Source organism: Argopecten irradians, chromosome 4 (assembly GCF_041381155.1).
Source record: "Argopecten irradians isolate NY chromosome 4, Ai_NY, whole genome shotgun sequence".
Classification (NCBI taxonomy): domain Eukaryota; kingdom Metazoa; phylum Mollusca; class Bivalvia; order Pectinida; family Pectinidae; genus Argopecten; species Argopecten irradians.
The window spans coordinates 28,350,514-28,366,137 of NC_091137.1; the positions used below are offsets into that span (position 1 = coordinate 28,350,514).

The 15,624-nt window shown below is 39.1% G+C and overlaps 1 protein-coding gene across 1 annotated transcript; it reads right to left on the minus strand.

The window, feature by feature from the left end:
- Window positions 1-396: 396 nt before the first annotated feature.
- Window positions 397-14,885, minus strand: LOC138321178 (bone morphogenetic protein 1-like). The gene is made up of 5 exons (XM_069264666.1): window positions 14,606-14,885; window positions 4,481-4,735; window positions 4,013-4,153; window positions 1,672-1,901; window positions 397-1,436 (listed from the first exon to the last, which is right to left on the minus strand). The coding sequence occupies exons 1-5, from the start codon at window positions 14,664-14,666 to the stop codon at window positions 1,311-1,313; spliced, it is 813 nt and encodes a 270-aa protein (XP_069120767.1). The 5' UTR covers window positions 14,667-14,885; the 3' UTR covers window positions 397-1,310.
- Window positions 14,886-15,624: the final 739 nt, after the last annotated feature.

Sequence of the window (15,624 nt, forward strand, 5' to 3'; positions counted from 1 at the left end):
GTTGAGCGTTCTTCCCTGTAAGGGTGAGGAAGGCTCTATTCCATGTACCCAGATAGAAACACACCATAGACAATAAAGAACGTGTGCTCGAACTCATGACCAAACGTAAAAATAAGATCCCAAATTTAGTCGCCTTTTACAATGCATTGTGCAGTAAGAAATTCTAGCGCCTTCTTACTGGGCAGCTTGTTTAAGGCAAACCAGTCAAAGCGTCCGTTAACCTGTTATTGATCCATAGCTTTTGTTTTCAAAATATTGTTAAAGTGAATACGGGTTGAAATACAACTCTTTGAACGCGATGCTTCTTGAAATATGAAACCGCGGACATAGTGCCAGTCGGGAGGACCGTTTAACTTAGCCTTTTGATGGCGAAACCGCCTAAACCAATCCAACTATGAATTAATTTCTTCGCATGCAGAGAGGTTTTGACGAGAGATTTTATTTTTCTATTCCATAAGAAATTATACCGGATACATTCACACCATTTTACCAACTTTAACTTTCCTTGCCCGACTGTTCACTTTAAGTCGTGTTTGCTTCATAAACATGTATGATGGAAGTATAGTTATCAAATAAATCCTGTGCGGTAACGGTCGATTGGCCAAATATCAATCGGTGATAGCACATTGTGCTAGATAATGTGACTTCCAAACAATGTCAGCAATTATATTAGGAATATATTTCCGATATATTAAAGGTTGTCTGGAATAGCTTTTAGTTGAGCAAAAACTAGTTTCCTAGATGTAGGTCCTAGTTGTATTAAAAAAATGTCTAAATCTCATTTGGTCTATCTATTAATCAGATACTGTCATATTATAAGTATTTAACGAACCATTGAGCATCTTAAGCGTTAAATGTACAATGAATCTGGTTTTTAACTGATAATTTGGCATTCCAGTAAAAAGAGCAATTTATTGTTAAGAGTACAAATCACTTTCCGTATTGTAATAGTATTAACATCCAACGTGGTTATAACGTTTATACCGATGAAGTAGAGCCAAGTTCACTTTGAACTTGTCTTCCATCTTCCAATCTTAGACGAAATGAACGAAGACTTCAGTTCTTTAGGTTGGATTTCGCCCAGAATTGCAATGAGTCAGTGGATGCAGTATAACAGAGCTGCTGGAAAACATCAAGTTGATTGTTTATCATATCATAATCGCTGATTTCATTTGACAGACGATTACTTGAAATATATGAGATTATAACTGAGCTGGTGACCCGGCGTGCGACCATTGATCAGCATTAGCTGGCTCTATGCTCTCCTACGGATGGAAATCCCTGGAGACAATGGACTACCTACAGTCTCTCTACCAGGGTAGTCCTACAGATGTCCGGGATATCGTGTCATCCTTCTTTGTTTCATCCTCAGGTTGGCCCTTTTCCACCCTAGTGTGTATGTGATGGATGTGGTCGTGAATACAAGACACTGGATCCTATCAAGCAAAGTAAGAGGAGTTATTCCCCATGTATTACGACAGTAACTCACAGATTTGTTTAGATAATTTTCTACCTCTTACTTCATTTGTTCTTTCCAGTGTTATTTCGACAGTTTAAAATGCAATTATTCCCCATGCTACTATCTAAACTATTTCGATAGCTCATAATTACCATTATTCAGTTTCGGGAGGTACGTGTCTAAGTGAAAAAGGGAAAATGCTGTCCGGTTACCTTTTTTTTCTTTTTGTTCGTCTTTATCATTTGTTTCCGCCGTATGTAGAGGATGGTAGAAGCAACGATGAGGCCAACAAAGATGACGCCGATGACGACGGCGAGAATGATGAGTGTGGATATCGGACATTCGTCGGAATCGTCGCCACAGTTATTCCATCCGTCACACTCCAGGTACATGGACACGCATCGCTGGTTAGCACATTTCATCTCCCCTTCCACACATGTACCTAAATAATGCAGCAATAAATTAAACGACATGGTTGAAAAATGATTATAATGTTGTTCTGTTGTATTATGTAGTTGACTTGATTTTGTTGTAAATTAGGGTTTTAATCTTGTGCGTTGGGTCATAAAACATAATCATAATCTATATTCAATTACGATTGTCGGACACCACAATACGAAGTGTCACAAGTGATAAGTACAGCACAGCGAAGTGCAATCGACTTGATCTCCGACGATGCTCAACGACGATTCAATCCACAATCTAAAATGAAAGTTTCTGATACTTATTTTATACCTGTAGTCGACCTATTTGGCAGCATAGATACTTCTGAAATGGTATTGCAGAAACCAAGCGGTATTAGTTGGTAACAGTCGAATACTACACTGAAAAACACCAGTAAATGTTGATTGGAATAAATTTAAAAGTACGAAGTGGTGTTACGTATATTCACAGCACGGATGGACGACAATGAATAACAATCACCTCTTATTCATACATAAAGGCAAATGTAGTGTGTGGCTAAATATTCGTATGTGTCTATCTGTTTTATCCAATTGTATGCTCTTTCAAAGACATTGTATATTATTTTGTTTTTTCCTTGTCCTCTGATCGAACTACGAGAAAATAATTACAATATTAGCATATTCCTGTTTGCTTTGTCTGCTCCGTACGTGTGTTGTCATTTGATAAATCGCTGATATTTTCTATATTTATCACTGGTTGTTGAAGAACATTCAACCTATTACAAAAATATTTTGTAATAAATTAGAAAACCCTTGGTTTCACGGAGGTTGGTGGTTAGAATAAATCACCCGAAAAGATAGATAAATCTTTCCGTTTGCCCAGCAAAGTCCTGCCTCATAACACAATGGAAACAACAATTAAGGACCTGCTCTGGTGAGATTTCAGTCTCGTTTCAACATTAATCAAACAGTTTTTGTGTTTATCAAAACTTAATTGTCTCAATTTGTAGCAAGTTGCCAGAAGGAATAGACTTCGGTTGCTTGTAGTTTTTTTACACAAATTTTAAGAAAGAGTCAATTTGGCGGCCAATTTGAAAAAGGTGCTGTAACGGTAATATAGAAACTACAATAATGGTTTCGCCCCATAATAGACACTCCCCTGTAAACATTACTACCGGTTCTATGATGTCATCACTTTTTGTGCGTACCATGTGCTTGTTATGATGGAGAATGAATACACGCCAGTCAAGCAGGAAAGTTTGTTGTGTTTATGTCGAACACAAATCATCCTAAATGACGCTACAAGTGCATTTCTTTTTTTACATCTTTTTTACTTAACTCGCCGATGCTACAACATTTTTAGCTATTTATGACCCCATATTTCTATGATAGTTTCAGAAACAGCAACTTATTTTCTTTTGAACTGCAAAAAGAGGGTCATTAGAACTTTTTCTGTGAAGTGTTGAATCTGCCAAAAAATGTAAAAACAAGGTATTTTACCTTCAAAATATAGGGGCTAGGGGTAACATATACAGCTGTTCTGGGCAAAGATAATGGGATGGCTGTGTGATATTATAAATTTCTTAACGAAAACAATAGCTTAATCAATTTTGCAAGTATTCATACATATTAGACAACTAATTTGAAAAACTTTGGTATAAATTCCTATTTCCAAAAATCTTTATTTGATTAAAGTTAGTCATCAGAAAATTTTGACTTTTCACCAGAGCAGACCCTTAAGATCAATAAAATTTGGGAACATTGAAGTTGCCATCATTTTCAGAATTGTGGTGAATCCATGCTCGTGTGAGCTTGTAGGCTCTTTTTGCTGTTCTTTCCATGTCTACATCAAATTCTAAAATGATGATCCCATCTTCTGCAAAATTGGAACCATTCGCGGCGTGCGAGAGAACATCTAGACACGTGACTAAATAGACTATAGAAGTATAGCACGACATTCACACATATCACATACTGTATCATGAGGATATATATCTATCAACCAATGTGTAATACTTCGATATTGGGAATACCTAGTGTTTTATTGTTTAAATCTGAACTTTACTTTGTGGAAGATGGCGAAGATGAAATCGGACATATTTATGAAAATATCTGAATGTTTTATTGATGATTGTGTTTACAACATTACCTGTATGGAAGATGGTAAAGATAAAATCGAACCCATTGTCCTCGAACCAAGAGTCACTCCGAAAGTATACGGTCATACTGGAACCAGAGGTTACGTAATCCTCATCTGGTTTCTCTTCTCCGCACATTTTCTCTGGCAGCCCTGCAAGTACATTAGAAAATTTTCAATGATCTTACGTTCGTATCATAAAGAATATGAATATAAGAAAAATGATACAATAACTTTCTTTAATGATACAAAATTTTGTAACATTTCATTTTTTTTTTAATTTTGTTCATCTTGTACTCATTTTCGCCATTAGCTGAGAGAAACCCCAAAAGCAAGATTTTGTATCCACACTTTTTAAGGGTGATAAAACTTTCTATTGGAAATTAATTTTACTGTCACCATGACAACCTTACACAATGGTAATTACAATCAAAGTCACTCTATCTACTGACTGTTTCCTTTGTAACAGTGCTACTTTACCTGGAATTATCGGTGCTGATGTGGTGTTCCCGTCATGGATCTGTAGATAGTCATCGTCACAGAAAGGTTCGTACTCGACTTCGAGGCGGCGGAAGACGATGACAAACCGGTGTGATTCGGCTGTATAGAATGTCACTGTACACCTCATGTTTGGTTTGTACTTGGATGTCCGGGTAGGACGGAGACGCCCGGCGTGCTTACCAAATACATCCACGTGAACAGATTCTCCACACTTCTCCTCCATATACACAGAGACTGAAATGGATTTTATGGAAATATGTGAAAATGACAAGAGGTTACAAGAACAAACTGCCTAAGACGCAAATACAATCTGATTAAATTCATATCTTTATTCTTTACACCTTATTCTCCGACAACTGTGCCGTAATTCTTCATACCCACGAACAAAGAAGAGTTTTTAATATTTTATTCACAATCAACAATTACTAACACTATGAGAATAATACTTACAATGCATAGGTTATAATTTTTTAAGTATGAATAAGAGCTGGAAATGATTGTTGACAGTACTGCCCTCTTAACATACATATGGCATAAAAAAACATAAATTTACAGTGCATAAATTCTGTGTTTTATAAGCCATCATACATGTGTGTTTGTCCATTTGAGTGATTTCATCAAGTCTGGTGGTTTTGAGTAGATTACTGAAGTACAAATTTACATGTCAAAGTTTTCGCCCAGTTATAGCACACACATATTGACAAAAATAATCAACTCGTCTGGCCATTCGTAAAAATCCGAAGTTATTCAACCTACAATGGTACTTGCTGCAATGGCAGAAGTGGCAGAAAAAGAAAAGACAATGTCTTTTTCTCTGTCAAAAACAAAGTCAAGACTTTTTACAAGTACTTGAAGATAATGTTCGGTAGTATACCTTTTCTCCTTTCCTTCAGTATATCTACAATTCAGTATATCAAAACCAATGCGTTGGTTGAGTGGTTGAGTTGGAGTATTTTGGACGAATAAAGCTTCATTTAAAAACTTACATGTGTTTTGTATGTGGATATCATCGGAATCCAGCTGAATCTTAAATATTCTCACTGATGGTATCCAAGAATGTTTTATTAAATGTTCAATGATTTAGATATCGTAAAACAATATGACAAATAATAAAATTTCCTGCTATCTTATTGTCAACGCAATGCTTCATGCTAGTGCAATGCAATGCATATACATTCTGAATGTAGTATTTATAGGAAAGATGTATAGAGCGGTTTGAAGATATTGTTTGTAGGGGGTAACGCGCTTCTGTATGTATAGAGACTGAAGTCATTTATCTGGCGTGTCAGCCAGGTATGTACTGTAGAATATTAGAATAAATCACTATACAGGACAGTGCTTGCCACCAACACATAACTCTAGACATAAGTATAGGTGATGCATCTGAGGTACATTTGAACCTGAAAAATGGCAATTTTGTTTGCAAAGGAATGATAAAAAGATGGATAAATGTATTATGATTTCGCGTTTTCGCGCCGCCTAGATACATTTTCACGGAGATTTAATTCCACGTATTACAACTTCATAAATACATTGTACCTGCAATTGAACCTGTATGGTGGCGATTGTTGCAAATCCTTATCCCCCACGAATTACATGGAATTAAGTTGTACATATGCGAATATAAGTTGATTTATAGCATATAAGTTGTCATAAGCTCGAATATAACTGGAGCAAAAACCTAACAATCCTCATCGCTACGGTATATAAATAAAACTACCACCTTTTCTTCTCTATCATATTACATGAATCATAATGGAATAGAAAATCACCCAAAAGGTCAGACGAATCACAACGAAACAAAATTCATGATTTTTCTACTAAACGTTCAGCGCTTTAATCAATAAATTTCGATGACAAATCCCTTAAAACGGAAATCTTGATTTGGATTTTAAAGCCAATTCTTAAAACAACGCATAAACCTGAAAGTTATCATATCAACAATATGGTTATGTACAAGATGACATGCAATTATAGGTATGCAGCAGAAATGATGTAAATATCTTTCTGACTCCATCATGATATCAGGTAAACAACTCATTTATCGATTGCATCAACATGTTTATTAGAAACATGAAACTGAAATAGACTATTAGTTAAGATAGCATCAACGCCTTGCACCCACATGTAATAAGGATTCGTTGAAAAACAAATGCCAGATGTGGGGAGTAACTGTTAATCGTCCTTCATATTTTCGAAACTTCATACTCTCGGATGTTTGGAGTAGAAAACAAGATAAGATCAGTCTATAAAGAACAAACATTTTAATTGAGTAATGGAACAACAAGAGTTTATTTTTAAACATATTGCACATGGTCTTAGTATGTAGAGAGAAAGGCTGTGAACGTTATGTAAGCGATGGTTTCTACTGGTTTGTATGGTGAGTTTGGATATTTCTAAAGATAATCCTTAGTTAATAACTTTTATCATAGTATATGACAACAGGTTTAGAACATTGGTGAATAATATTCATACGGATCTCTGATTCATAGAAGTTTTCACTCGTCAAGGTTTCTTCATTCTTGATAAGGACATCTCGTTTAGGTGTGCCGAATTATATTTGGGCCTCACACCGGCGTTACACGTGGCCAGACCCTTCCTAGAGGGGCGGTGTATGGTAGGAACAAACCTATTTTTATTGGATATTAATCACTATAAATCCTCACGGGTTACATCTATATAATAGAGACTGTGAATAATTTAAACACCCACACTTTCACAGTAACCCCTATTATATCCAATTTCCTGTGACTTTTATTAATCCAAACAGAAAAAGGTGCGTTATTTTTAAGCTGATCACTTCATTCAAATGATTGAATAGAAAATAATTTTAAATGTCGTCAATACTGGCGATCTCGGAATTCCTTAGAGAAGAGGCATTGACAGATGGCGATTTGGGGACATTTCAAAGCTGTCTATCTAGAAGAACACTACAATAAGATTTCAATGTGATATACTGTACAAACACTTTTGTTAGGAAACATATGAGTGTAAGAACCATTAGATTGCCACTTAATTAATACAGGCAAAATGCTATTTTCGAGTTCAGGTTTCATAAACTAATCGAAATAAAACATTGCATATGCATGCGAATGTTTGCAGAGTTATCATAATCTTTTGATAAATCATATTCATATTTAATGTTTAATAAAAATATAATTTCAGTTTCTGAAGTTGTTCAAACATCAATATTGTTGGCAGCATTAAGAAAATTTGAATCAATCGTTTAATATTGTTGGCAGAATTAAGGAAATTTGTATCAATCGTTTAGAAAAAAAAAATCAAAACACTTTCACATTTTCAACCTAACCCAACAAATCCTTGACGACCATAGGTTTTCAGGACCATCCAATCATAAACTGTCTTCATGCATGATCGGGTATATTCGCCTTCTAATCTACTAAAATACATATATTGCATAGTGTTGGCGATAAGTAATGTGTAACTTCAAATCGATATGATGTTAAACATGCTATATGAGACCAGCATCCTGTTACACTAGTATCTGGGGTGAAGTGATATGAGACCAGCCTCCTGTTACAGTAGTATCTGGGGTGAAGTGATATGAGACCAGCCTCCTGTTACAGTAGTATCTGGGGTGAAGTGATATGAGACCAGCCTCCTGTTACAGTAGTATCTGGGGTGAAGTGATATGAGACCAGCCTCCTGTTACAGTAGTATCTGGGGTGAAGTGATATGAGACCAGCCTCCTGTTACAGTAGTATCTGGGGTGAAGTGATATGAGACCAGCCTCCTGTTACAGTAGTATCTGGGGTGAAGTGATATGAGACCAGCCTCCTGTTACAGTAGTATCTGGGGTGAAGTGATATGAGACCAGCCTCCTGTTACAGTAGTATCTGGGGTGAAGTGATATGAGACCAGCCTCCTGTTACAGTAGTATCTGGGGTGAAGTGATATGAGACCAGCCTCCTGTTACACTAGTATCTGGGGTGAAGTGATATGAGACCAGCCTCCTGTTACAGTAGTATCTGGGGTGAAGTGATATGAGACCAGCCTCCTGTTACAGTAGTATCTGAGACCAGCCTCCTGTTACAGTAGTATCTGGGTGAAGTGATATGAGACCAGCCTCCTGTTACAGTAGTATCTGGGTGAAGTGTGAGACCAGCCTCTGTTACAGTAGTATCTGGGGTGAAGTGATACCAGCCTCCTGTTACAGTAGTATCTGGGGTGAAGTGATATGAGACCAGCCTCCTGTTACAGTAGTATCTGGGGTGAAGTGATATGAGACCAGCCTCCTGTTACGGTAGTATCTGGGGTGAAGTGATATGAGACCAGCCTCCTGTTACAGTAGTATCTGGGGTGAAGTGATATGAGACCAGCCTCCTGTTACAGTAGTATCTGGGGTGAAGTGATATGAGACCAGCCTCCTGTTACAGTAGTATCTGGGGTGAAGTGATATGAGACCAGCCTCCTGTTACAGTAGTATCTGGGGTGAAGTGATATGAGACCAGCCTCCTGTTACAGTAGTATCTGGGGTGAAGTGATATGAGACCAGCCTCCTGTTACAGTAGTAGTATCTGGGGTGAAGTGATATGAGACCAGCCTCCTGTTACAGTAGTATCTGGGGTGAAGTGATATGAGACCAGCCTCCTGTTACAGTAGTATCTGGGGTGAAGTGATATGAGACCAGCCTCCTGTTACAGTAGTATCTGGGGTGAAGTGATATGAGACCAGCCTCCTGTTACAGTAGTATCTGGGGTGAAGTGATATGAGACCAGCCTCCTGTTACAGTAGTATCTGGGGTGAAGTGATATGAGACCAGCCTCCTGTTACAGTAGTATCTGGGGTGAAGTGATATGAGACCAGCCTCCTGTTACAGTAGTATCTGGGGTGAAGTGATATGAGACCAGCCTCCTGTTACAGTAGTATCTGGGGTGAAGTGATATGAGACCAGCCTCCTGTTACAGTAGTATCTGGGGTGAAGTGATATGAGACCAGCCTCCTGTTACAGTAGTATCTGGGTGAAGTGATATGAGACCAGCCTCCTGTTACAGTAGTATCTGGGGTGAAGTGATATGAGACCAGCCTCCTGTTACAGTAGTATCTGGGGTGAAGTGATATGAGACCAGCCTCCTGTTACAGTAGTATCTGGGGTGAAGTGATTGAGACCAGCCTCCTGTTACAGTAGTATCTGGGGTGAAGTGATATGAGACCAGCCTCCTGTTACAGTAGTATCTCTGGGTGAAGTGATATGAGACCAGCCTCCTGTTACAGTAGTATCTGGGGTGAAGTGATATGAGACCAGCCTCCTGTTACAGTAGTATCTGGGGTGAAGTGATATGAGACCAGCCTCCTGTTACAGTAGTATCTGGGGTGAAGTGATATGAGACCAGCCTCCTGTTACAGTAGTATCTGGGGTGAAGTGATATGAGACCAGCCTCCTGTTACAGTAGTATCTGGGGTGAAGTGATATGAGACCAGCCTCCTGTTACAGTAGTATCTGGGGTGAAGTGATATGAGACCAGCCTCCTGTTACAGTAGTATCTGGGGTGAAGTGATATGAGACCAGCCTCCTGTTACAGTAGTATCTGGGGTGAAGTGATATGAGACCAGCCTCCTGTTACAGTAGTATCTGGGGTGAAGTGATATGAGACCAGCCTCCTGTTACAGTAGTATCTGGGGTGAAGTGATATGAGACCAGCCTCCTGTTACACAGTAGTATCTGGGGTGAAGTGATATGAGACCAGCCTCCTGTTACAGTAGTATCTGGGGTGAAGTGATATGAGACCAGCCTCCTGTTACAGTAGTATCTGGGGTGAAGTGATATGAGACCAGCCTCCTGTTACAGTAGTATCTGGGGTGAAGTGATATGAGACCAGCCTCCTGTTACAGTAGTATCTGGGGTGAAGTGATATGAGACCAGCCTCCTGTTACAGTAGTATCTGGGGTGAAGTGATATGAGACCAGCCTCCTGTTACAGTAGTATCTGGGGTGAAGTGATATGAGACCAGCCTCCTGTTACAGTAGTATCTGGGGTGAAGTGATATGAGACCAGCCTCCTGTTACAGTAGTATCTGGGGTGAAGTGATATGAGACCAGCCTCCTGTTACAGTAGTATCTGGGGTGAAGTGATATGAGACCAGCCTCCTGTTACAGTAGTATCTGGGGTGAAGTGATATGAGACCAGCCTCCTGTTACAGTAGTATCTGGGGTGAAGTGATATGAGAGACCAGCCTCCTGTTACGGTAGTATCTGGGGTGAAGTGATATGAGACCAGCCTCCTGTTACAGTAGTATCTGGGGTGAAGTGATATGAGACCAGCCTCCTGTTACAGTAGTATCTGGGGTGAAGTGATATGAGACCAGCCTCCTGTTACAGTAGTATCTGGGGTGAAGTGATATGAGACCATCTGGGGTGAAGTGATATGAGACCAGCCTCCTGTTACAGTAGTATCTGGGGTGAAGTGATATGAGACCAGCCTCCTGTTACAGTAGTATCTGGGGTGAAGTGATATGAGACCAGCCTCCTGTTACAGTAGTATCTGGGGTGAAGTGATATGAGACCAGCCTCCTGTTACAGTAGTATCTGGGGTGAAGTGATATGAGACCAGCCTCCTGTTACAGTAGTATCTGGGGTGAAGTGATATGAGACCAGCCTCCTGTTACAGTAGTATCTGGGGTGAAGTGATATATGAGACCAGCCTCCTGTTACAGTAGTATCTGGGGTGAAGTGATATGAGACCAGCCTCCTGTTACAGTAGTATCTGGGGTGAAGTGATATGAGACCAGCCTCCTGTTACAGTAGTATCTGGGGTGAAGTGAAGTGATATGAGACCAGCCTCCTGTTACGGTAGTATCTGGGGTGAAGTGATATGAGACCAGCCTCCTGTTACAGTAGTATCTGGGGTGAAGTGATATGAGACCAGCCTCCTGTTACAGTAGTATCTGGGGTGAAGTGATATGAGACCAGCCTCCTGTTACACTAGTATCTGGGGTGAAGTGATATGAGACCAGCCTCCTGTTACAGTAGTATCTGGGGTGAAGTGATATGAGACCAGCCTCCTGTTACAGTAGTATCTGGGGTGAAGTGATATGAGACCAGCCTCCTGTTACAGTAGTATCTGGGGTGAAGTGATATGAGACCAGCCTCCTGTTACAGTAGTATCTGGGGTGAAGTGATATGAGACCAGCCTCCTGTTACAGTAGTATCTGGGGTGAAGTGATATGAGACCAGCCTCCTGTTACAGTAGTATCTGGGGTGAAGTGATATGAGACCAGCCTCCTGTTACAGTAGTATCTGGGGTGAAGTGATATGAGACCAGCCTCCTGTTACAGTAGTATCTGGGGTGAAGTGATATGAGACCAGCCTCCTGTTACAGTAGTATCTGGGGTGAAGTGATATGAGACCAGCCTCCTGTTACAGTAGTATCTGGGGTGAAGTGATATGAGACCAGCCTCCTGTTACAGTAGTATCTGGGGTGAAGTGATATGAGACCAGCCTCCTGTTACAGTAGTATCTGGGGTGAAGTGATATGAGACCAGCCTCCTGTTACAGTAGTATCTGGGGTGAAGTGATATGAGACCAGCCTCCTGTTACAGTAGTATCTGGGGTGAAGTGATATGAGACCAGCCTCCTGTTACAGTAGTAGTGATATGACAGGGTGAAGTGAATATGAGACCAGCCTCCTGTTACAGTAGTATCTGGGGTGAAGTGATATGAGACCAGCCTCCTGTTACAGTAGTATCTGGGGTGAAGTGATATGAGACCAGCCTCCTGTTACAGTAGTATCTGGGGTGAAGTGATATGATATGAGACCAGCCTCCTGTTACAGTAGTATCTGGGGTGAAGTGATATGAGACCAGCCTCCTGTTACAGTAGTATCTGGGGTGAAGTGATATGAGACCAGCCTCCTGTTACAGTAGTATCTGGGGTGAAGTGATATGAGACCAGCCTCCTGTTACAGTAGTATCTGGGGTGAAAGTGATATGAGACCAGCCTCCTGTTACAGTAGTATCTGGGGTGAAGTGATATGAGACCAGCCTCCTGTTACACTAGTATCTGGGGTGAAGTGATATGAGACCAGCCTCCTGTTACAGTAGTATCTGGGGTGAAGTGATATGAGACCAGCCTCCTGTTACAGTAGTATCTGGGGTGAAGTGATATGAGACCAGCCTCCTGTTACAGTAGTATCTGGGGTGAAGTGATATGAGACCAGCCTCCTGTTACAGTAGTATCTGGGGTGAAGTGATATGAGACCAGCCTCCTGTTACACTAGTATCTGGGGTGAAGTGATATGAGACCAGCCTACTGTTACGGTAGTATCTGGGGTGAAGTGATATGATATGAGACCAGCCTCCTGTTACAGTAGTATCTGGGGTGAAGTGATATGAGACCAGCCTCCTGTTACAGTAGTATCTGGGGTGAAGTGATATGAGACCAGCCTCCTGTTACAGTAGTATCTGGGGTGAAGTGATATGAGACCAGCCTCCTGTTACAGTAGTATCTGGGGTGAAGTGATATGAGACCAATCCTCCTGTTACAGTAGTATCTGGGGTGAAGTGATATGAGACCAGCCTCCTGTTACGGTAGTATCTGGGGTGAAGTGATATGAGACCAGCCTCCTGTTACAGTAGTATCTGGGGTGAAGTGATATGAGACCAGCCTCCTGTTACAGTAGTATCTGGGGTGAAGTGATATGAGACCAGCCTACTGTTACAGTAGTATCTGGGGTGAAGTGATATGAGACCAGCCTCCTGTTACAGTAGTATCTGGGTGAAGTGATATGAGACCAGCCTCCTGTTACACTAGTATCTGGGGTGAAGTGATATGAGACCAGCCTCCTGTTACACTAGTATCTGGGGTGAAGTGATATGAGACCAGCCTCCTGTTACAGTAGTATCTGGGGTGAAGTGATATGAGACCAGCTCCTGTTACAGTAGTATCTGGGGTGAAGTGATATGAGACCAGCCTCCTGTTACAGTAGTATCTGAGGTGAAGTGTATTGTTATGTATTCCTATGATGATAGACTTTACACATCAAGCCTTTGAATGAGTAACACGGATATATTCAATATACAAGACTGATCAGGTATTTAAAAAAATATATATAATCAACGCGATTTGTGGAAATTTAATTAAGTAATTATATGAAATTTTAGATTAATTAACTTTTAATCAACCCGAACAACCGTAACAACTTTGATTTTTCTATGAAGGAAATTAACAGTTTCATGTGAAAAAATGTGTTTAACAAACGAGAATCCGCCGCATTGCTGGGAAATTATCAGATGAAACTGTTTACAAAGTATGGAAATTGCGTATGTTTAATATATATATATATGGTTGGGTTTTTTTTTTTTTAAACTTTTCCCCCCAAAGTAACACCAAAATTCATATCCCGTTTACTAATATGGCAATTATTATTATAAAAAAAAAAAAAAAAAAAAAAAAACAGCATTTGAAGCAAACTCCTAAAACTCTTTATCACATATATCACATGAGTATCATATGTAATTTTATAGTTTAATATTTCATTATCAGAGCTCTGACAAATGCGCAATAGCAATATATTATCAAAGAATAAAACCGAAAGCATCTGAATAGCCATTGAAATCTCATAAAGTTACATGTCTCATGAATATATATATTTGTTTTCCTGTAGTAGTTTTCGTCAGCAACACAGCGATAGAGTCTTAACACTATATGTTTTCCATAAATATTGTATTTTGTCTAAGACTACGGTTTGATAACAGCTTTATGCTCCTTGTTTAGAATATCAATTTAAATAAATATGTGACCTCATCCTCAGACACGTCGAATAAAAAGTCAGTTAAGTAAAAGCCATATTGAATTTCCGATCATTATTGAAAAGTTTGATTCCATGTGGTTATAGACAGTCAAGAGACCGAAAAGTTACAAAAGAAAAGGAATTAATTGATATTATAGTTATGTAATTTCTCCCCCTGGTGGACACCTGTTATATATTAAATTGAAATGTTTCTTGTGTTCACAATTGAAATTTATCGCTGAAATAAACATCTGTTGCCAAGAAACGTGCGAATCCTTACATATCGTGAAGTAAATGTGATATATTCAATAAAAGTACCATTACATTACTTCATAATGCCACATCTACATACTTACATTTACCGAATCCATGGGACAACTCAATAAAATACAGCAAGAGAAGAAATATAGTCACCATGGTCACAATAACAAGATGGGGCTGATGAAGAAGACGTTACACGTTCACCATGTTGACCTGTATAGTATCACAGTAATATCGGTGACATGTACTGCCTCACACCCTGACCAAGCGACACCTGTCCCTAGTACACCTGGGATTAGGTCTGGTCCAGCGGACACCACATTCACCACATTTCACCCAAACACATACTGGCTTAATTGTTCACCAGCGACACGACAATATCATTTCCAGGGACTCTTATAATATATCAAAAAAATATTTTTTGTAAAGAAAGTGACATTTATATGCATTTATGCTTATAAATGTGCATGTGCTACAGCGCTCATTATATATGGACGCCCGATAAAAGAAAAGAAGGACGTGTTGACATGTAAGGATTATTTTTCGATTAATCTTAACAAAAATGAAAAGGGATGCTATGGTGGACAAAAGAAAGATTTGTATAAAGCATTCAAGACGACAGGACTGTTTGATTGACTTTTATACAGTCACAAAGGTCATAAGTCATGTAGATTTATAAACAAAGAGATCGTGCAAGAGACTGAGTCACCACGCTTTGGTTGTGTTTTATAATGGCGATCATCAAAGGACTTGTGTAACATTTCAACTAATGATTGTTATTTGAATACTACATTATAAAATGATACATTCCGAAGCAGATAAGATATAAAATTATTTGAAATAACGAATAAAAAATCAGCTCAATATTGTTACATTTTCCGTTTGTAAAAGATCATTAAAATAACCATATGATAGTTTTAATCATAATTTCACAATTTAATATAAGCTTATCCTTTTGAACATAGTACCAAATGATATGCATTAATTTGCCCACTAATTTATACAGCTATGGTTTTTCAATGTTTCGTAAGTTACGCAAGAAACTAAAAGTTATAGCTGGAAAAGCTTAATAGACCTGATTTTATAACGACTTTAAAAACTGGAAGTTGCTGAA

Bases quoted from the DNA above. Each gene is read 5' to 3' on its own strand.
- LOC138321178 (XM_069264666.1), bottom strand. From the start codon at position 14,666: ATGGTGACTATATTTCTTCTCTTGCTGTATTTTATTGAGTTGTCCCAT. The intron at 4,154-4,480 runs GTAAAGTAGCAC...ATGTACTTGCAG, and splicing joins ATCAGCACCGATAATTCCAG to GGCTGCCAGAGAAAATGTGC. The intron at 1,902-4,012 runs GTAATGTTGTAA...TGCATTATTTAG, and splicing joins CTTTACCATCTTCCATACAG to GTACATGTGTGGAAGGGGAG.